The sequence below is a fragment of the Pseudopodoces humilis genome, chromosome 5 (assembly GCF_049639895.1).
Source record: "Pseudopodoces humilis isolate 2021_Gansu_Grassland_sample_001 chromosome 5, ASM4963989v1, whole genome shotgun sequence".
Lineage (NCBI taxonomy): Eukaryota > Metazoa > Chordata > Aves > Passeriformes > Paridae > Pseudopodoces > Pseudopodoces humilis.
In genome coordinates this window covers 10,378,465-10,402,505 of record NC_142204.1, presented here as the reverse complement: position 1 = coordinate 10,402,505, position 24,041 = coordinate 10,378,465, and the positions used below count along the sequence as shown (strand labels likewise).

Here is a 24,041-nt window from a genome sequence, read left to right as displayed (position 1 = left end):
CACCTGTCCACACTGGAACCAGCAGCAATTATTCAGTTTGACTAGGCTCAGCCCAACAGTCCTGAGACACAGCTTGGCATGTGGGCCAGTGCTTACACCCAGAGACATATATGGACTAGTCTAGAAATGACATTTTGATCATGAAAAAATAAGAAACAACTGTCTGAAAGAGAAACATCTTTAAGAACAACAAAGATTTTAATCTACATATTCCACTAAGTATAGGTATTGATATTCCATTCTAAACTCCCTGTAAGACAGAAAATACAAGAATTCTAACTCTACAGCCTAAATCCTGTTTTCAGTGCTTCTCTGAAGTTTCATAGAACCTTTCTGGTTTCTTCCATCTTACATGACCATGACAAGAAGTACTTGAAAACATATGGCCAATTATTTAATCCAGCATTTATTACTCAGTAACCTAAAAAATTGCCCAAGACAATGGTGTCCTGATCCTGTCCACATGTGGACTAAAATATATATACCATGGCTCAGATGCCACAGAACTTGTCACAAGACACAGGTATTTCGTGTTTTGTAGAATGGGCTTCTCAAATGGGCATATTGTCATTCCAGGCACTGTTTCTTAACTAAATTGCCCATTAAATGCATAATTTACATAAATATATGGGCGGGCACCTCTATGTGATAAAGCTGTGCATAGAACATTGCTTACATGATTTTTTTCTAGTATGGCTTTACATTTTTAACATTCAGGGGATCATTGTACTGAAAGCAAACTGTTGCATGAGGACACTGTCATGACGAGCTGAAAAGATGCCCCTTGGTATAGGGAGGCTGGAATTTTATTGTAAAGTACTAGGCAAGATTTTTAGAATTACTTTGCAATAGCCTTCCTGCTCACTTAAATCATTATTATACAAGGTGGCAGACAGAAACATCTGTAGATAGGGTTACACAGCATTTTTCATTAAAAGATTCGGCTTTTACTTGTTTATAACTCTTTCAGGTTGCAACTTGCAGGTATGTGAATCTGCTTTAGATTTCCTCTTATTTTTAAGCTTCCAGCTAAGAAAGAGAGGAACACAAAATGTCCCCATTTGTTCATATTTGGGGAAAAAAATCTTCAGTTTATCAAAAACTTTTAATGCGATCATGCTGAGGAGCAGGATCTTAGTATTTATCATGGATACAGATGTAGAAAGAAGAGGTAAATTCCCATGTTTTTTTCAACATAATCTGCAGCCAAATTGAGTGCTCTGAAGTATCTTCTTTCTGCTGCCAGCATGTATCTATAAAAATTACTGAAAAAGCATAATCTTCCTCTGGGCTTGTGTACACCAGAGGCCATTAAAGTAGTTTACGGGAGTAGCAGTAAACTTCCAGAAGCTGAAGTTTACTGATGTTTTTGATCTAAAGGATGCAGCTCATCTGAGGGATCACGTATGGATCTGTGTGATTCTGCTTGTTGTAGTTTTAGATGGCCTCTTGTTCAGCCTCAACACTTCAGTGTTTTATCAACATGTTGGGCAGCTAGAAATTGCATACTTAAAATTTACACTAAGAAACCATTAAGGCTGCAATCTTATGCATAGACCTATTCTGTCATGATAACTCTCCTTAATGAGAAATGCAGAAAATTCTCCTCTCATTTAGTGCCTAGTGAAGCTGGGGAAAGTCAGGGATGTGGAAACAGCTGGGAATCTTTTCTCATCTGCTGCAGAGTGAGTAGCAAACTGGAAATGAACTGTCAAGAAAGAATGGTCTTGTTCAGACAGTGAAAAGAACCCTAAAAACGCTAACCTATTTTTGCCTTCACTGTGGAATTCCTACTTAGAGCTTGGCAAGTCACTTGAATCTCTTCTATTACAGGTTACTGATATAGTCCCTTCTCTATGGCATTTGCAACTACAGCTGGAGCCATCAGGTGTTTGACTTGGATCATAATAACATCCTGTAAATGGGTTCTGTGTGGCTCTTGTTAATCACCTATCACTACTCAATGACTTCATACCTTTAAATTCATTTATCTTTGTAAGATGGGAAAAGCAGTACTTTTTAACTTGAGAAGAGTATTTTGAAAATACATTACAAATGTCTACAAAGCACTTTGGTATTACAGTAATGACTATCATGGGAAAATCCTCAAGAAAATGAAAAATTTTATGTTCACAATAAGGTTTAAATACTGTGCAGCAGGAAAGGATGATGCACAGTATTTAAAAAAAATAATCCTCTAAATTATGGAGAGGAAGCTACTGAACACAAGCCTGTTTAATGAGCACTGACCATCATGGACACTGAATGAAGCAAGAGTGACTGCCTTATCAGTATGTGTAGGTAAATGATAAGATGGGATGTGACTATGTAACTAGCATGAAATGACAATTATGTGATGCCTGCATAAAAAGCATGGAGCCGCCCTTCAACTGTTTCTGCTTTCTAACTTATTTTAACATCTTCCTTTGAGGAAGACTTGAATCATTACTAAAGGCCTTGGGCCAATAAATTTGAAAACGTCTCCTAGTGGTCTGACTGAATTGTAAACTGGCTGATAGAAGTTCACCCAGAGAGGTACCAGGTGTACTAAGATGTTCTCTGTCACTTGCTCATATAAAAAAAAAAACAGAGCAGCAAGCTCTGACAAATCCTGAAAGGCATGGACTCCTGGAGGACCATGATAAACCAGAATAACTGAGAGGGATACAGGGTTTTACAAGGTTGTATCAGACCCTTCCAGTCCCTGTTAAACAGGGCTACAGACCCAGTCCAGGCTGGCAAGTGGGAAGTGTCTAGCTCTTCAACATAGCTGCACTGAGTAGTTGCAAAACTGCAGGTCAGGATTTATGCCAATTCCACTGAAATGGTCAGCTGTGAAATTATTTTTTTTAACAGTTGAGATTTGGTTTCAGAATTAGGCTTCTATAAATAGCCTGCTGTGATCTCTCAATTATTGTCCCAGGCTATCTGGCTACACCTCTATACTTCTGTGTATTTTGAAGGACGAGAAGTAATTATTTTAAACAAGACTCTGGATCATACTTGCAGAATGTGTTGTAGGTTTAGAGGTTGGTGTGCTTCAAAGTAAACTCTGCAGCCTTGGAAAACTCAGTGTCTCTTTTTAGAAATCTGTCACCAAAAGTTCATTATACTTCCAACTACAGTTTGAACACCAGAGGGCAAAGAATAAATCAAAGTTTTTACTCTATTAAACCCTGACACATTTAGAAATAATGTTTCAGAAAAGGCTCTAATCCTTCTGCCATCATCTATTACTGAAACTCCCAAAGAATATAAGAATTTGAGGAAACAAATAATAACAACATAATAAGTAAACATCCTCCCACACTTCACCAATGTAGCTGATGTTGCATTCCAATTAACAGCACACAATATTCACTTCTAATAAACACCGAGGATGAAAATTACCATAAAGGCATTTTTCTCTGTGCTTTTGCTTTTGTCCCTATGTAGCCTTTTAATATTGAGCACAAATCAGGCTCTACAATACTCTATGGCATTTCTTAATGACATTCAAAAGTGATTCTTTTCACTTTGTACTTGGGAACTAATATCATCTACGTGTGTTTACATAGTGGAGATCTCAGGAAGAAAAAAAATGAAGTGTAAGAAAGAACATCTCCCTGTGCAAAGCAGCAAACATTTTATGATGTTTCACTGCACTTTTTTTTGTCTCTCTCAAAGCTACCAAGTAGGAATACAAGCTATTGGACTCAGATCTAAGACTCACTGAGACCATCAGAAGAGTCAGTTCTGAAGCTTTCAGATGACGATGCTGAGGACAATTATTTGAACCTGTACAGAACAATTTCTAATTTTGTGGGCTAATGAGCATCTTTAGCATCCCAGCTTCAAGAATATACCACTCTGGGCTGTTCTCTAAAGAACAGTATATATGATGCAGCTGCATGCTTTCCAAGTAATAATTCTAGACTGTGAGCAGTGGAATCAAGGGCAATCATTTCCGTCTTTTAAAAAAAACTGCAACTGACAATCTTAATTTGATAGCTCTAGTGGGGTTTATCATTAAATTCATTGATACATCCACCTTTGTGGACCTTCAAAATACTGCAAGCCAGAATCCACTATATTTTATTTGTATTGCTTTAAAAGGAAAGTCTGAATTAAACTGATCCTTCAATTTTCTCCATTCACAGGATAGTAGAATAGTTATCCTTTTGATAACTGAACCACTGCCAATATTTTATTATTCAATCCCTCTTATCCATCCCCTAATGCATCTTATAGAGCAAAAACCCCCTCATTACTAAAATTGCAAATCACTTTTGGCCAAAACAAAGTTAACTTCTTCTGGAACATAACAATGAAGAAAACAAGACATTTTGGGGCATCTGAAATTTAATCTTCATCTACCTACATTTGCAGTCCTTCTGGTTTTTGGCAAGTTCAAAGCCAGGTCTACATTCACAGGCAACCCCACCTTTGGGTGTCTCCCGGCAGATGTGTGCACACCCATGATCTTTGTTCATACAGTTCATACCCTCTGTGGAAAAGAAAAGAAAAATTGAAAATATTAGTATTAAAATAAAATTACAAAATAATTATGCATATCCAGTCCTCCAATAATTTTATCCATTACTTTTACTTTTCATCTGGACCATGTTTCACAAGACAAAAGAACAGAGCTGAAAAGAGATATATGGTCAACAAAACAGCATAATAAAAGACAAACATGCTCTGGGGCAAATGTGAGCACTACTGTCTGTCTCTGTTTCATGTAGAAATTTGGGATTTCTCTATTCTGTATCTATATTCTAATCTTTCATTCAAATATCAGGGATTTAAAGGATAGTACAGGAAGTTGTGTATCCCTCAGAGCTGAATAAGTGATCTCACTGTTATTTTTTTCTTGTATAAATTCAATGGTTGTTACTGTCTGGTGCATTTTTATCTGTCTGTTAATGTGCTTAATATTTTCTAACAGACAAAATCTGCCAAATATTATAACCAAGCACTTTTGCTTGGATCTGTTTCTTTGATATTTGTTTTACAACTCAATTCTCTGTCATCCACCATAAACACACAAACCATAAACACAGCACATCTCCAGAAAACCTACTACCACTTTTCTCTTTGACTCTATTAAGGAAAATACACCAGCTGTTCAACAAACATCCAAGTGCCACGGGTGGATTCCTGCTAATGCTTATGCAAAGGAAAAGTATCAACCAGCTTTCTTTTAATTATCACAGAGACAAATTTAGCTTTCTAAACCATGTCAGTGATTTGGATACTGAATGCATCTTATACTCTTAGAGCCTTTCATTATTGGGTTCATTCAAATCCCACATATTCACAGAAATCTTGAACTCAGTTCTTATGGGTCAGCATCTAATATTCCTTGTGTGAACGAAGGCTAGCTAGATTTGCATTACAAAGCCTTCCCAGACTTCCCCTTGAATATCTGACCTGTAAAGGAGAGACAAATTCTCTCAGAATACACTGGCAGAGAATTCACATTGTAACTCAGCTAGCTAAGCTGAAAACCTTGTGTGTTGCTCAAAATACTCCTGTAAGGGACATCAGGGAGGACTCTGCAACTCATGTAGCACTTTCCAATGTGTCTGCTCCTACCTATTCCAGGCTAATTTCTCAAAATTACTCCAGTGCATAATGTTCAACTTAAACCTACAGTGCGATTCTGTTGCAAGTAAATTTTTTTTTGTGTCTAGAATTTTGAGAAGGAAACACTACAGAAAGTCAGCCAGAGATTGCCTCAGGGTGACAGAAGTTAACAGCTTCAAGAAGTTGTTCACACTGCTCAGCTTTACCTCTGAGACGTTTGTATTAGCAGAGTAATGAAAAACACACATCACCAGTCTGATTGGGTATTTTTGTTCACCTCTCCTACAAAATACACTAGGGTCCTAAATCTCACCACCTATGAAAACCAATATTATAGACAACAGATGTATTTATTTCTTCTAAATTCCACTCTGGGTTGTCCTTGAGCCTAAAAACTTGCCAAAACATAAGAAGTTACTATAATCAAGTAAGTTATTCTCTGTAAACTGCAGCCTGGACAACAGATGCTGCTCTGAGATACAATACACTCTATATGCTATATAATACACCATCCTACACATCAAAGTGAGGTATGAAGGCTTTGTCAGGCTGAACAGATACAAGAAACCTGGGAATGGCCTTATTGAAGGGTTTGAGGCATTTTATAATCTCTTTCCACTTCTCCCAACAAAGGATTTCAGACACAATGCGTTTGACAAACTGCATTCCTGTGCACTGTGCTATGCTCCGAAAGGGATCTGGGAAAGATAACACATGGCTGATTGAGTCCCACTGCCTAGGCTTTGAGAAGAGAGGAATTATAGAGATGAAAGCAGATATTTAATGGCCCACAAGTGTAATCAAGCAAGTGATTTTTCAGTGTTTACTTGCAAATGCTGAATATCTGCCTTTATGGGAAGACAGAAACTGTGCACTTCTGAAAATATTGGGAGAAATTGAAGATCAAAATCATTACATTTAGAAACAAAAGTGATCCTGGTATTTGTGTGTAAGGCTACAGTATTTTAGTTACTGTATTAATTAGTCCAGCTATTGTATTAATCAGAGTTGTCTAAAAACTATTTCAGTTCCATATTTAGCTAGAGAACACCACAGAAATCTCCTGAGCCTGAAAATAATTATTTTAGAAAATATAAGGGTTTTTTTTCTGGTGAAATGAAAGACCATTATTTTTCAGTTGAAAGCAGAAGCTCATGCACAACAAAAATTCTCATTTTTATTTCAGTATTTTTCAAAATCCCTAAAAATTTAATTACAAAAAGCTTCCTAAAAAAAAGCTTTCTAGTCTGAAAATATTAGTGAAATAAGAATGCAGCAAATCAATATTTTGCCTTGCTTAAAATGCAATCTAACCTAAAACTGTGTTAATTTGAAAATAATTTTAATCATTCAAAATTCTAATTTTTCAGCAAATACAGTATTTGTCCGGATGTCTTCTGTATCAGTCTACATACACAAATAATTTATGAATCACCATTGATAATGTTTACTTTTTTGCAAGTTGACTCTTCAGGCAATACTGAACCTTTAATGATACAGCACATAAATAACACTAAAAACATAAAGTTTGGATGCAATCCAAACTTTAAAATCAACTAGAAATGCATAAACCACCTCCAGTATCTTCCCATACTGGAAGAAGGTGTGCTGCTGGTAGTGAAGAAGTGCTCTGATGAGTTCACACTGCTGCCACGGGAACAGAGAGATGTTTAAGTTTTCATCTCTCCTCACTCGTGCCCCCTGAGAAAGAAAGCTTTGCAATATTTTAGTTAATGTTTAGCCGCCACCTAATATGCACATGCTTTTCCTATAAGGGGCACAGAGTGAATAACAGAATAGGAAAACTCCCTAATATTACTTTCCCACTGCCACAATCAAGGCCAAACCACCTTTGTTTGCAGGAAGGGGTGGAAAACTACTCATTCAAATAAAAAAAAAACCCAAACATCATGGAAAAAATGTGTGGGATTCTGCTGCTCATTTATGTGTTTGAAGTTTTTCTCTTTATAACCATCAGCCCCATCAGCAGACAGGTCCTGGCACCAAGAGGTGCCCTGTGCTTCTCATGGTGCCCCTTCCTTGAGCTGACTAATGTAGTACAGAAACAGGACAGAGAGAGAGGTAAAACACCCACAGAACTATTTGAGGCCTCTCCCAAGTCAGTACAGAATTATGCCCACAGAAGTTTTACCTCAGTGTGTTGCACAACCTGGGTAAAGTATCAGACAATGGATCTTCTATCCAAGCCCTAACCAGAAGGTATTTACAGAACTATTTACAGAACTTGTGATCCCCCCTCTCTCTCTTCCATTGTGTGCACATCTGCCTCACTCTGGTTTGGAACACAAGGAGCTGTTCCCAGCTTATCTTGATTTTTGCAGACCTCGGTGTGTCCCAGCTTCTAGAACTGTTGGGACTATGGGTCAAGTGAAAAACCATGGTTCCCAAATGAAGGGAAAGACTAAGTGTTGATAAGAGAGAAGTCTGTACACAAAAAATGTAAAAAAATTCCTTACTTTATCAGCATACACTAAAATTTTTGAAGTCCAGTTTTGAAATGTTATAGGTTTTACATATTAACTATTAATAAAAGCAGTGTCTTAATCCCAAATGCTGCTAGTCAAGGTAATCTCTAAAGTCAGCACAAGAATGCGTGCAAGTCTCTTCAGCAGTGCTGGCAGACAAATAAACTTCTGAAACATACACAGATTCCCAGCAAATTCACCTTACAGACAGACAAAATCCAATGGAAAATATAAATAGGAAGGGAAATGTCACTTAAGAAAGGAAAACACTGATCTAATTAAACTAAATACTCTCTCAGCATTTTAGATATGGCTTGAGAAACTCCCTTCTACTGCCTTCCTGGATTTTTTTCTAAGTCTTAAGTTACAAAAGATTGTTCATGGGAGAGTGGCAGCCACTGTTATGTATACTAGCAATCCACACTCATTTTTGTTCTTGGCCTAGGAGAGATTTGGATGTAAGTCTACTACATTAATCCAGTCTGCCATCTAGTTATCACAAATCTCTTAACAGTGCTGTTCTGCAAAATGTTCAGTCTGATATAATGGCCTCTCCATTGTATTATGCTCTAAAAATGTTTTCAGCTGAATGGCCCTGAAAGTCCTTAAATCAGGCTGACTGTGACAGATCAGCCTTTATTTCTCATTAACACTGTCTGTTCTCATGATTAAGATTTCAGCATTTATTTTACTGTGTGGCTCATCATATATGCTTAGATTATTTTCTGTGTTGCCATGATTTCATTTACTCTTCAATTTATATTGCTGTTGTTTTTATAATTTTCAAATAAACATTCTGATTCCAAACATGTTCTGAAAAAGACTACTTTAAATTGCATGAGTAACTTTCAGAATATTGTCAGACTACATGTGCTTGAATGTGCTAAGAATATACAGGAAATATTGAACTTAACCCATACATACACACTAACATGCCCAGTAGCATCTGCATCATTTACACTCAATCTTGAAAACTACTTAATCACATTATCCTTTTCTGTTGATGAGCTAATTTTAACACAAGGTACAGAGTGAGATCTCTTATTAAGACGCACCATATATAAGATACATGATATATTTTCAGCAGCAGTGAGAGGAAAGAATACAAGAGGAAACAAGTATTCTCATTTTACTTGTTTTGTAAACAAGTAAACAAATTCCTTCTATTAACATTGTAGGAATTTCTTCTCTTTTTAAAAATTGTGTAAGAAAGTACAGTACTACAAGAAAACATACTGCTCAGTGATCAGGCAGTTTAGAAAACTGACAAAGACAACTCCTGTCACAGAGTTCTTATTCTGTGCAGAATGGAAGCCAACCAAAAGACACCAAGTTTCTGGTGGAGACAGGAACATGATGTTAGTGAAAATGTGAGATGGCTTTTCTAAGCCAAATTATACATTATGCATGTACGTTTTTGTTATATAGAAGCAGACTGTTAACTTTTTGTCTGGCTTGTGGAAAGCAATTCCCCATCTACACCTGGGATCCCTGCCTTTGCCTTCTAACTCCAGGATCTCGTGTGCATCTCAAGGGTGATGAAAATCAGCATTTGGCTAAACAACTCAGTTAGAGTCAACAAATACATATGGTCAGATCTTAGGGCTATTAAAGCCAAAGGACTGTTTTCCAACAGATTGGATCTGACCTTTATGCTGCATAGTTGCATCAGATCTTCTGGACACTTCGAGCTCCCTAATAAATTATGGGATGTGAGGAATGTCTGGGTGAGCTCTGCTCCCCAGTGAGGGAAGTAAAATGTTTTCATCTCAAAGCAGGATGTCCTTTCTTGAGGATCAAAACCCCCACCAAGATTTGTTCTCTTCAGCAAGAAAATGGTGGGTGAAACTAATTGACTGAGGCGAGTGTCCTTCCTCAGCTGATCACAATGCCACAGGTACAAAGCATACATCTAGGAACAGACTTTTGGAGCTAAGTGAGAAACCCTACATTGGGCATACCGGAAATAAAATCATCTATATAAACATCTAATGCTTTTCATACTGTTAACTGAATGAACACAGCATTTTCTTCCCATCCTCATTCCTGAAATAAGTCACTTGGTTCTGCCTAAAGTTTTAGGAAAAATAGTTGTTTCAGTGACTACACCCTGACAGAGGCTGGAAAGAAAAAAATAAAGCCAGCAAACTGACCCAAGGAAACAGAATTCTGCACTATTAAGCAGGTTGTCTGGAGAAATCTTGGACATAGTACAAGAAAACAGCTGCTGGTATATTATAAAATAAACAATTTCAAGTTTGTTTAGCAATTACATGTCTTTTCAGTTTGGCTCTGAAACATGCTTAGGGCCAGCATCTTCAGAAGGCAGACTTGCAGCCCAATCTCTGACAAGATGTTTCTGCTCTGAGTGGCAGCCAGGAAACCACATGGAGAGGGATTTTGTCTTGAGATTTAGAAATGGGCATGTATCAGAAATACAACTTCATTCTTTCAGCAGTAAGAGCACAGATTTGCAGTTCTGCAAAGGTGCTGTGGTTTCAGAAGAAGGACAAGAATGAATGGACCAAGTTTAAGAGAGAAACCATGGAAGCAGGGGAAGGAAACACCAAAATTGCCAGAAAATGTCATCAATTCACATAGGACCAAGGAGAGAGTAAAGAAGACTGGCTGAAATCCATCCCATGGTGGTTGTGACCAACTTGTGACAGTATGATGGCTTTTTGGTGAACATATGAAAGAAGGTCTGCAATCTCAATCTGCTTTCCATATTTCAAAGCTACCAAGAGAAGCTGAGGCTAACTGAAAGTCTTTCCAATAGTCTCTGTTACCTTCTCACACACAGATATGGATCATCAAAAAAAAAAAAAAAAGAAAAAAATCTGCAAGATAGCCCAGAACCTGTGTGCCACTGCTGCTCTGGCAGAATCAACTGTGAGTCTCTGCCAGTATAGACTTGACACCTGATGTTAAATAAGGAAAAAATGGCAAAGGGAATAAATTATTGGGAATATTACTCCCAATAATATTGGGAATAAATGATAGGGGAAGAAAAAGGTAAGAACAAGAAAGGAAAGAGAAACAAAACACAGTCAGCACTACAACCTCCTTTTAACTTTGCTTCATCTTTAAAAAGCAGTTCCTTAAAGAGTAAAGCAAAGCAAAAGAAAATGGAGGTTTCTAGGGAGTCGCTGCCAGACAGTGTCCTTTGGCAGATGGAGGTGACTCTGAGGGGAGACAAGGCCATGCAGGAGGCAGAGGAGAGAAACATACTTTCTGCATCTGAGTCTTCACCACTACTCTCTTATTTCTTGGTGCCTTAGTGGGAGCAAATAAACCTTGAATAGTTAGGCTATCCTGAGCACAAGAGCTGAGGTGATACAACAGAGCCAGTAAAGGATAACATCATCACAAGCTCAAACACCTTCAGCTGGGCAGGGGTGGTGGAACAACCCAGCCCACAGCCCACTCTGGGATCTCAAACACTCACAACAGCAGGATTGAGGAAACACAAATAAATCCAGAGTTGGCACAAGAATAAGAAACTTGCAACATTTTAAAAAAAATATTCATATGAGGTCTTTGGGCCTCTTAGCATATTAGAGCTAGGAAAACTTGTCTCACTCATTTCTAGAGTCTCTCTCTTAGTATCTGTTTATAACACAGGAAAATTGTAAAGCAGATCAGACAATGGCAAGAAAATGTTTTTTCCCTTCCCAGTCACAAGAAAATTCAGTGTTTAATCAAATATTCACCACCTCTACCAACTGAAACTTCTCACAAAGATGTAGCAAAGTTTTTAGGTTTCCAATAAAAAAGGCTTCAAATAATCTCAGAGAGCAGGCACTTCTCACAAAAATAAATTTAAAAAATCAGTTGAAAAGACAGCTTTTCATTACTGTTTAATGAGAATGTCTTTGAACAGCAAAAATTAAATCACTACAGTATCATTTGTGTAAAGATAAGGCAAGCGATGAGAGGATAGGATTAAAACAAACCCAACTAAAATATTTAAATTTATTCCTTCTTCCGCAATATGCATGGCTGACATGAGACAGACATGAGAGAGAAATATTCTAGAAATATTTCTAATAAAATATCTTAAAGATAAATATTTCTAGGGCACTTTTTCAAACACATAGAGTATATTGAGATAGATGGAATAACAGTAAATATTTCAACAACACTTTCCTTTGCAGGAACTCCTTCACATCCCAAACTCTTCCCAGGACAATTTCACAACTTCTTTCAAAATAATGTAATTAGCAAAATGATACATGACATTATAGAATATGTATCTATATATATTATGAACTATGGTAATAGATGTACGTATAAATATATATATTTAGCAACTTTTATACATTATGAATATTCATAATTATATGTCATTCTATATGTACTAATGCATATATAACCTATTTAAACTCAAAAGTATGTTGTGCAAGGAATGAAGGCTGCTCACTCTTCTCCAGGTAAATACAGAGCACAGATCAAATAATATTCCTTCATCAAGATTATAATTTTTGTAGTAGGGCTAAACACGATCAAGATCTAGAGCTCATTCTGTCACTTTGTTCCTTACAAAACTAAAAAAACTCCACTGGGATGTTAAGGAATTCCTCAACTTGCTCTCCTGCAGAAAAGACCATGTAGCAGTAAGGTGACTGTATTTGTCAGAAACAAAGCAATAGCTTTTTCCAGCTTCCTGTTCCATTTTAGGGAGTCACATCAGCTCTGGAAAGCTGAATGTGAAGCGCCATCCATATATAGCCATGCTGTAGTCCCCAGAGCTTCACATCTTCAGATTTTGAGAGCAGAAAAATCCACTGGTCGAAGTTACTGTCCAACAACCAAACAGCTGATTTCTACCACCTGTGGTGACTTCCAGAAAAGTCACACACAACTTAGAATCAAAATTTTAAGAGTGTATTTGGAGCCAGAGAGTCAAACTACAGTTTCTCTCAAAAATAAGACTGTGGGTAGATTGAAGTGATGCATTTACCCACAACACAAGTTCATTTTAGGTGCAAAGTGATAAAGTCCCAGGATTTGTACAGCTCACTTCCATGCACCATTGGTGTGCAGGAGATAGTTTGTTCCTTGGGCAAGTCAAACAGGAAGGTGTGTGTGCACTTGAGTGCCACCACACAGAGCAGAATGGATTTCAAACATTCCAAAGTTCGATACATTCCCTTCTCTTTTTTTCTTAATAAAACGCAGATATATTTCACTTATGACTCTCTGAGAAATAAAGTGATACATTTTACAACTGGAGTCAGAAAGAATAAAATTATACTGTGCCTTAGAAAATGCTATCACTTCTAAATGCTAATATAGCAGGATTTTACATACCCAAGGACAATGGAAGACAGAATATGAAAGCGAAGATACATGTTTGCAAACTGCCTTGTGAGAAAGCAATTTGATTTCCAAACAAAATGTGTTAAATAGTGTCTGGGGTAAAGGCAATGTTATCTAGAGTATTGTCATAACTAAATATCTACTTTAATAAGCTCAGAGTGTTTGGCTCTTCCAGTCTCCTCTGTCTCTTGTTTGATTATTTAGTGAGTCTGGTCATAAGAGCTCATAAATTTCAAAATTCTTTCAAGTATTTTTTGTCTTTCTGATCAAAGAAATGTTTATGTATCCTTCCCATACTGTGTGTCTTTAAACCATTGGCTTTTTCAAAGTGTGTTTTTTTTTTTTAACACCACAATGTGATGTACACAGAGAGGTAAATGATGTCAGAATCCTTTCTGCCCCAAACCAGTCTGTAAATCTTCAGAAAAGCAAAGTTCATGGGTGCATTTAAAAGGGGCACAATCTGTTTGTGCTTAAAAGAAAGTCCCCCTTTTTTTGTGTGTGTGCAGAATAACAATGCCAGAATGTGTTATTCCAAAGAACTGTTGCCATGGTGATGCCATCAATAACATCATTTTCTGCATCCTCGTCCTTTAAACACATAGGGAACGCAACAAGCATTGGTAAATGTGAAAAAAGAACAATTACCTTTTCTTTCTCAACAGCAGAGGAAGCCTTTATTCACCTCATCAATAGAAAATTATGTAGAAAGGAATAATAAAGACTGTTACAAGAAGTACCAAGAAGCCTATTAGTGACAAAGGCTTTTTTTTTCCTTTCCATGAATAATTACAGCTCTTCAAGAAGAAATCAACCCAGGCTAAGGACCCTTTGCAAGCTTTACATGGTAAAACAAACATTTGACTATACAAGGATTTCCCTTTCATGTACCTTTCCAAGTAAAAACAACTAAAATCCAGAATGAAATGAGAGACAGAAACCCCAGCGAAACATCTGCTGCAATTAAATTTACAGAACACTGCTCATTCACCTAAAAGACTCATAACAAAAGCAACTAGACTAGTGACAGAATCAATATAAATTTCAAGCCAGCAGGTTCAAGTTGTCTACAGTGGGAAACGTGGGCTTTTTAAGTGACATAATAACAGGAAACTATTCTGATTCTGTACAAATGGGGGAAACAGGATTTCAACACTAGATGTGTTACCAAACAGTTGGAAAAAACTGTTCAGTTTAAAACCTCAATGGCCAAAGCAAAATGGTAGATACACTTCCTACACAATGTCAGTTCATAAATAATGGAACCTTTACCAAATCAGTATTTGCCTGCAGGGACTTTTAAGAGTCATACAGCAAATAATTAGGAAGTCATTCTGAAACATTACACTTTTGTCATGACTCTGGTGGCGATGCTCAAATGGGAACCCTGAATATGAAGCTTGGTGCTTTCTACATAACGGCCAGTGTACTGTGCACTGGCTTCTTTATATGTTTTGGACCTTTCTTTATATACCTATACTAGGGTCAGAGGCTGAAGTTGGGGATGGAAAACCTCCTGCTTCCTTCTCCTTACCTCTAGGTTGTAAAAGGTACATGTGTAAGAGAAAAGTGTGGAGGAAAGGAAGAAAAGAGTGATATAAGTTGGAGATGAGGCATGTGAATGTCCCACAGAGTTAGACCAAAGGGCTAGTAGGTTTAATGACAGCAAAGATACATAGCAGAAAACTGATCAGATTCAAAGCAGTAACATGAATTTACTCAGACGATTCAATTCCAGGCTCTTAAGCTGAATTTGAGTGGTCTACGAGTAAAAGGCAAAAAGTTAACCAAGTGGCCACACTTCCAATGGAAAGTTTGTGCTAGTTGGGAAAGGGAATTCAAGATGTTTGAATCTTTTCCTGAATACATGGTCTTACATAGTCCTTTGATTTCTCATTTCTTCTCCTCTACCTCTAAAGAGAGATAATAATTGCTCATTTTGGATAGCTCCTTCAGCTTTCCACTTGTCACTGTGGAAATCCTACAGGAATTGTGACCCAGTAAAGAGGAACAACGTATGGAGATGGCAGGAATCAGTTCTTTCTATTTAGAGCTTCTGCAATGTTTTAAAGTGTTCCGTTATTCACTTCAGTTTAAATGCTAACACTGACTGGGTTCTCTTTAATGGAAAAAGAGCTTCCACATTCTTTCTAGATTTCAACACATTTAGGACTTGTTTAGAAAGCCCTGTGGAAAGGCTTTAATACAGCAGCTGATGGCATAACCCATCTTATCTGAGGGGCTATTCACCAAATTCCCCAGAAAACAACAATTAGTGCAATCTGTTTCTCAGTATCCAAACATTCCTCTTTATCTCTTAAGCCGAAGGAATACAGGACAAATTCCTGGAAGGAAATGTTATGATTCCCTTCCCTTCTGACTTGCCTGAGACTTGGAAAGAAAATGTCTACTTTTGCAATTTCCTCATTGGCCTCAATAGGCTGAAAGCTGAACAGTAATTCCCAGTTTACCAGTCCCTCAGATCAACATTCCTGCACGGCTGTCAACTAAACAAACAAACCATTTGTTTTGATGAATTGGTAAAAACCTCTTGAACTCCTCTGAGATCATTTCAAGGCCACTGGAAGTTTATATGTCTAATTTATGAAATAAGTATTAAAAGCGTACATGTGTCTTATTAAGCAACAATTTCCTAACCCTGCTGAACTCTGTGACTGAAAGGACACTTAGTATTAATTGCTTGTAGGTTACCTCAGAATGCATGCAATAAATAAGGGTCACTTCATTGTGATACTGTTCTTATACATATCTTCTCTAATTTTTATTCTGAAGAGGGAAGAAAAGAATAGAGAAGAAAAGAAAAAATAGAGAATAATAGAAAAAAAATCTGAGATATTTTAAAAGATATGCCAGTACTTACAGCATTATTCTCCTTCACCAGTAATTTAAAAAAAGACAACCCATTAAATTCTTCACAATAATCAGGCATCACCTAAATAATTCTTTTGTTCTGTCCCCTGAATCCTCAGATGGAATTTCTTCCATTTGATCCTGTACAATTGTACCACTTTTAAGGCAAAAGCAGAAGGAATGATGTAAAAAAAAAAATCAAACTTCCTTATGCTATCATATTCTAAATACTAATGGTGCTTCTCAAAAGAAAAAAGATCTTTCCATCTTAGGAATATTTGCAGAAAAGAAACCTGAAGATGAACCCTAATGTCCATAGTGGCCTGTGGCTGGGCTGTGATAAAGATAAAGCAAACTATCATACTATAACTTGATTAAAACTGCAGTTTTTAATGGCCTCTGCAAGGATCCATTCACCTCTGCATGATCACAATTTCCACTTGAATGAGTGTATTTGCCCTACACTTAGGTCACAAAATTATTTTTTAAAAGTTCTCAAAGATGGCACTGAAAAGTTTTAATGACACATTTTTTTTTGCCATAACCTGCAAATTGAAAACTAGCAAATATGTCTTACAGCTGCTCTTCCATCTCCATGGAGGTAGCAGAGTAGACTTTTTGTGACATGTCTCTGCTAAGAAACTTGCCAGATCCTTGGCTGAGAGAAAAATGAAAGCTGTAACTATGGAGGCATTGCTCAGATGGAGAAAGCAAATGAGATCTGGGTCCTAGAGGCAAAATAAGGAGCTGAAGGAGGCTGGACAGGCATGAAGGGACAGTCAGTCGTTGTTACTTAGTCAGAGGCCTGTAGGGAATATGAGGAATTATGCTGGCATTCAGCATATGAGCAGTCAGCAGACAGGGAAACAGTCCATGCTGGAGAAGGAAAGGCAAGTCCCATCAAGGGAAGGAAAGCAAAGCTGTTTTTGACGAAGTGCTGGAAGTGATCTAGAGCGGATATGGAATAGGGAAAGTAGTGTGCTGAACAGACCAGTAAGCTACATTCCTTGTACCTAGAAAAACAGGAAAAAACCTAGAAGAAAATACTGGAAAAGTAGAATAATGGAGTAATAAACAGAAAGGCTAGCAGACAGAAGCAGTCACTGTCTAGAGTCTTGAGGCTCTAGAAAAGGTGTGCCACTGAGTTTTCCCATATTCCTCAATGACAGGACATGAATTGCTTACATGTCACTGAAATTCTTGGCACTGTGACTGACTAATGACAATATGTATGCATTCCAAGATTTCTAACACAGTTTTGTGGGAAGGCTTGATTCATCTGCAATATTCTCACCCCAGTTCTGTGTGCCCAAGCTGCCTGTGGGGTGACATCAGACCAAAAATACATAAGCATTCCTCTGTGCCATTGGCATAAGGGCCGTCATTATCAATATCCAGCAAAGCATAACACTGGGAACTCCGTATGTTTAGAAGCAAAATAGTGGGCAAAGAACCTGAGATACAAACAGGAGTTCCAGGCTCCAGGTAAGATACTGGAGTTTAGCAGTAATGAGTTTAGCATTCTTGAGTACTTATGGAGCTCATTGTGGGTTTGACAATACGTTTCTAACTAGCTGTTTTATTCCCATAACTTGGAATTATTTGTAGATCTGGAAAGTTCCCACAGGGTGGGGGCTGTATGCCATTTTAATACATGTTGTGTTGTTGGGTTTGGGCATCACTCATCAGCTTTTTTCTACACTCATTGTGACAATGAAAGAGGCAAAGAACACACACTTGGGCCTGACTTCAAACTTAAAAATCCAGTTTGATGGTAATCCACATCCTAAAAAATTACAGGGTACCACAATCTGAATTAAACACAACATATGCACAAGCCACACCTACATCACTTGGCCAGCCAAGGGAGAGAACACATTTCTACTTGAGGATGTGTGTTTACCAGATTGGAAGTATTCCCTTCTTGCGCAGAACTTGTTCTTCTAAAAGTGATGAAGAAGATTGGCCAAGTGGTGGGTGTCAGAGAGCAAAAAGAGTGGGACAGCCCCCCTGCACTTCTCAGAACTGCTACAGGAAACCCTTCTTCTTCCCATCTGACTGTAATTCTTCTATGAAACTGCTTTTAGGACCTTGCCTTCACAAGTTTTTCATGCAGGTTTATAGGTCTGGCATATCTGCTAACGAGTGTTTGTCCCACCCCAGTCTAACAACAGTGAACTTCCCAGCACTAAGATGCCATTTCACATGATTTATGACATGCTGCTCCACATTGATACCACTGAACTTCCATCTCCAACTTCATGGCGTGAGCGAAAGGACAGAGATTTTCCTTCTGTTATGAAACCCTACTGGCAGCCACTCTACTTTCTCCCTCCACTATGGCGATTGCCAGATTCCAAAAGTACTGACAGAGTTGCTGTTACTTTTGACCCTGACTATTATCTTCCAGGTCTTCTCTCGTGCATGCAAGTTCTACTGATGGCAATTTGGAAATAATAAGGAATCCAAGAGCAATGTTATGTAAGCCCACATAATCTTATAAGTAGTACTTTGTAAGAGGCTTTGCACTAATGTGTTTTTCTAAGATGACATTTGCACACACATTCCTACCAAAGAGGGGTTTTTGATGAAATGTTGAGCAAGCTTAAATTGATAATTTAGAAGTCATTGCTCTTTGCATGGAATTTATAATGTTGCAAGAGCCTTCAGATCCAAAAGGGACAGTACAACACAATAATCACTGGCAATCTTTTTGCTCAGCACAGAACTTAATTTCCTAAATGAAGAACTAGCTAGGAAGGGATCTCCATCTGAACAAAAAACAGTGATTGACTTGGTTGAACTAAGCGACTACTGTCAGAACAAAAAGGAAAATTGAAAATGATTTTGTGGTCCTTGATGACAAGTTATCCTAGAAGAAGTCCCTGAGGAAAGTGAATGAAAGGGCCTCTGAATGAAATTGGCTGTTTGGACAGAAAATTATACAGGTTCCTCCTTCTAAGATGATGCAAGCTGCTAGTTGAATGATTACTGCAGCTATTGGTTCATTGTGAATGTACAATAGATTATTTTATTGTCACTTAGTATAAATTACCCTTGTTGTTGTCACTAAAAATTATACAACAGGGGTTGTGGTAGCCTGACATGGCTAATTAAGAACAAATTGTGAAAGCTTACTTTTTAATGATCACTTCTGCATAGATACCTTTTCAAGACAAACAAGTAGCAGACAGATTAGTTACCAATAGGAAGTCTTCTATTTTGTTTAATACTGACCACTTTAGTTCTGTAAGAATTTTTCAGAGTTTAAAACTGAAGAAGCTAAGTAATTTCTCATACTCTCAGACAAGGTCAAAGGCCTCAAGTGATAAACTTCATTTTCTAGGAGTAAGGATAAATTAATGTGCATTCCTATGCCATGCAGTGACACAAGGAATTGGTATTATAGGGAGCAGAACAGACCTCCTGCAATCCAGGATGAGGCACAGGACAAGAGGAAATGGCCCCAAGCTGTGTCAAGGCAGGTTTAGGTTGGACATCAGAAAAGACTTTCTTCACTAAAAGGGAGTCAGGCATTGGAAAGGGTCCAGGGAGGTGGGGGAAAACCCATCCCTGCAGGTGTCCAAGGAATGACTGGACATGGCACTCAGTGCTCTGGACTGGTTGGTAAGCTGGGGATCAACCATAGGTTGGACTCGATGATCTTAGAGGTCTTTTCCAAACTAAATGATTCTGTATCTATGACTGTTTTCAATATATTCAGAAGTTTTTTAACAGTCAGGAACTGATCCCAGGAAGTTCCACCTGGACGTGAGGCAGAACTTCTGTCCTGGGCAGTGACTGAGCACTGAACAGATTGTCCAGAGGGGATGGGGAGTCTCCTCACTGGAGATACTCCAGAACCATCCAGGCACAATCCTGTGCCCTGTGCTCTGGGCTGGCCCTGATTGAGGTGAGGCTTGGACCCTATGAAACCACTGTGGTTCTTTCCAGCCTGAGCCATTCAGCGATTCCCTGATTCCAAGGATAATACAGAAGTTTGAAGAAAATTAAACAGCATTGTCTTCATAGTACGGCCAGTTAAGTTAGTGATTTTAATTGATACTTCTCACAGCAAAAATACTGCTTCCCAGAAATCTCCAAACCAACTGCATTTTACATGAACAAACAGTAAACCTAAATTTAAGACTACTTAGATTACAGTAGTAACTCCAAAGAAACTAAGGGATGTGAAGTAGGAAATCTGTATTTTTACAATCCATCTAAAATAGTTTCTCTCTATAGAAGAAATGTGCTCTGTCTTCTCTCCTTGCATGGTTAAGGGGGAGAAACAAACTCCCCTAGAAGTCAGAGTCTCTCTTGGACACATGACATTAAATGCAGAGACAATGTTCCAGTGCTTCAAGTCCCTCAGCTTTTTAAAGAGAGATCTTTGGTGAACTACATCTTTGCCAACATGATGTCAGATGAATGTATTTGAAAGATGATTGAATATGTTCACTGTGCTGAAGAGCAGTCTTCTATCATGTCAGCTTTATGTCTCACACACAAAAATTCTTCCTCATATCAAGTCTGAATCTACTAGTTCATAACCATTACTTCTTGTCCTGTTGCAACAGGCCCTGCTAAAAACTTTGTTTATCTTATAACCACCCCTTAAAATATTGAAACACTGCAATAAGGTGTCCCCAGAGCCTTCTCTTCTCCAGGCTGAACAACTCCAACTCTCTCACCCTGTCTTCACAGTAGAGGTGTTCCGTACCTCTGATCATTTTTGTGGCCTCTCTCTGGACCTGCTCCAACAGGTCCATCTCATCTAATATACTTTTTATACCATAAAGAGGCAAAAAAGACTTGGACATCATTTTGAGAAAATATGACTGAACATTACTATGACTAAGAGATTATAAAAAGTGCATGTGTATCTGTGTTCAAGTGCCTAAGACAACAGTCTAGTACAGGACGACCAAAGAAAACATTGTTTGTTTCAAAGGAATATAGGAATATAGTGTTTTTCGTTTGTTTTTTTTAAAAAAAAACAGAAACCAAAACAAACAAAACAATTGTCCAACATCCAGGCTACTCTGCTTCACTTCAGTTAAACTATGATGCTCTTGTCCTGTGCAGTGTACAACACTGAAGAGAAAAAGGTCCTTAGCAAAAGATTTCTCACCTAGAGATACAAAGGACAAAATACAGCAGAAAAGCTGACATATATTTAATTCAAAAAGTGCAATAACTACAGCTGGAGCATCTACCAGTGTTTCTTCCCAGACTTTAAATACTGTCATCCTACTATTCTTAGTCTTCCCTGCTACCAGGGCCACTGGTGACAATTTATGCCATGGTTGTGCTTCACCTTTAGGTGTTCACATCAGTCTATGTACGTACCAAGAAATGTAGGTATCAATTTGCTCTTCAAGCTGATGTCTTTCCTTCTGGAGATGTGCAGAACTTTATTTCAGCTTTTAGCATTGCACTTTATCAGTACAAGTAGGTTTTCTTCATGAGCTGCCCTATACAAAGCTGGAAGTGCAGTACTGAAGGTGTCAGGTTTGCTGGCTCAGCTGGCTGCTGTCCACAGGGATATGATACCCCACAAAACAAAATTATTAAAACTACCTGCATGCTGAAGGAAGTGGAGGACAGGGAAGATGGATAGCATGAAAGGTTTCTGACCCTTCCCTCAGGACACTACCATGTGAGAAGTGGGCTGAGCCCTTCCTCTACACAGCTGCAATAAGGGTGCAAGGGGAAACATGAGCTGAAAACTCAACAAATAAAGGAATCCTGGGAGAAAAACCATGTCAAAACCTAATGCTAATACTTTACACTGACAGAATGAGTACAGACCTCTGAAATATATTTGACTTTTGAGGTAACCCCACCAGTAAACATCACAGGTAGGGCTTCAGAATAATTACACATCTTTGCAGCTCATCTGATAATTATGCTCAATCAGATCCCTGAGTATTTACCATGTAATTGCTGTGTGGTTTAGAAGATGAGATAGTTGTGTAATTTTTCAGGGCTAAACCCTACTATTACATGGTGCAGTTCTTACCACAAATCATCACCAGTATGGTCTACACAGATGTTTGTTCTCAGCTATAAAATTCCATAGGATTGAAGACCTGAGCAACAATGCAACAGATACTTCTAAAAATGCTGTTAATGCCCAATGTACATCTGTATTTTAAAGTAAATGCCCATGAATGTTGCATTCCCCTTTCAGGCATGCTTTCAATGAATTTCCCTCAAATAATTTGCTGGAAAAAGCATTTTGCTGAAATGGCAAATTTTAAGCTGTAATTACATACTATTTATGAAAAGAAATATTTGGAGAGTATGTGAGTAAAAATTCACACCTGAGTGCTAGCCATGGTGGTAACATAAATCATGGAGATATGGCTTCATGAAGTGAAATGAGTGAAGGTTCTGAACTGTAACTACTGCAGAAACTCTTATTTTCTGCTACTGCAAGATTCAAGGTGTGATAGAGTACTTCTGATAACACTGGATTACAATCAGGCCACTGAAACTAACTAAAATCAACTTCCTTTCACTACCTATCTCCTATAACTAGGGTAGGAATCCCTTCAATGAGTCTGCTAAAAGTGATAAAGAACATCCATCTAAACTTTTTTTCAAATACACCAATGTATTTTGATATAAAAAATGGTACAATTTTTTTCTTGCAACCATTTAAAAATACCTGCCCACCAGAAATTAAAACAAGAACAAAATTAAAGTGTACAGAAAAAAAGGCCATGGAAATAGGTCTACTTTACAGGCTTAACTTGAAATAATAGAATATTACAGTTGTTCACAAAATGGTAGTGAGCAGAAAACATGCTCTAATTTTGTAAGCAGTCAGTTCTAGACCTGAAGGTCCAAATGGACCTTTCCTGCTAGTTATTAGGGAAAATTTCTGGGCGTGTGAGACAACTTCTTCCAAATGTTGGCTTGTCCAAGTCCATGCAAATTTGCTTTCAGAATATGGCAGTGGTTCTTTTAGCCTGGAGATGGTATCTTGAAACAAAAGTCTTGGACAGTTGAGTTTATTTTCTGTTTATGCACCTTGTGCTCAACATGAACACACCAGAATCCAGTGAAGAGATATCAATATGATTTAGGGGTTGGAACATTTGACCTGTGAGGAGAAGCTAACAGAGCTGGGATCATTTAGCCTCAAGAACAGAAAGCTCAGGGGGATCTCATCAATGTATACAGTTGATAATAAAGGGGAAGTAAAGAAGATGGACCCAGACCCAGTGCCCTGTGATGGGAGAAGAGGCAACGGGCATGAACAAAAATACAGGGAATTCCACTGAAATATAAGAAATTTCATTTTTCTGTGGCGAGGCCACAGTATGACATGCTTGTAACATCCCAATCTTTCAGCTAAGGCTGGAAAGGCTAGAAAAGGGACAGAGTTACTGAGTCACTTTCTCTGGATTTAAGGGTGACAGGAATGGCTGTCTGAGACACAACATCTAAGGTGTAGGCTGTGCAGTCTTGAAATAGAAAAGCCAGTTGGGAAAAGTTTTAAAATCATTTGTATGCTATTTTGGAGTTTGGCTTCTAAATAAAATAAAGTGGGAAAGAATTTTACACAGCACACTAGCCTGAAAATGTAATGAAAGGAAATGCATACTTAGAAATCTTCCCTTCTCCCCTTATAGTCCCTTCTGAACTATGAACTGATCATTGTGTGAGGTGACTCTCCTGTAAAATTTCATAAAAAAATTAACTCCTGAGAGAAATTTGAGCTGCAAGGTCCTTTAAGAACAGTTTTAGTGTCATGCAGCCAGAGATATTTTTTTCAATGTT

The 24,041-nt window shown here is 37.9% G+C and overlaps 1 protein-coding gene across 1 annotated transcript in view; it reads right to left on the bottom strand.

Moving 5' to 3' along the window:
- The window catches only part of SCUBE1 (signal peptide, CUB domain and EGF like domain containing 1), a 266,991-nt gene that overhangs the window by 96,443 nt on the left and 146,507 nt on the right, over positions 1-24,041 (bottom strand). The window contains exon 6 of the mRNA XM_088055086.1: positions 4,361-4,486. Within this exon, the coding sequence (XP_087911212.1) occupies positions 4,361-4,486 (126 nt within the window). The remainder of the gene's footprint in view (positions 1-4,360; positions 4,487-24,041) is intronic.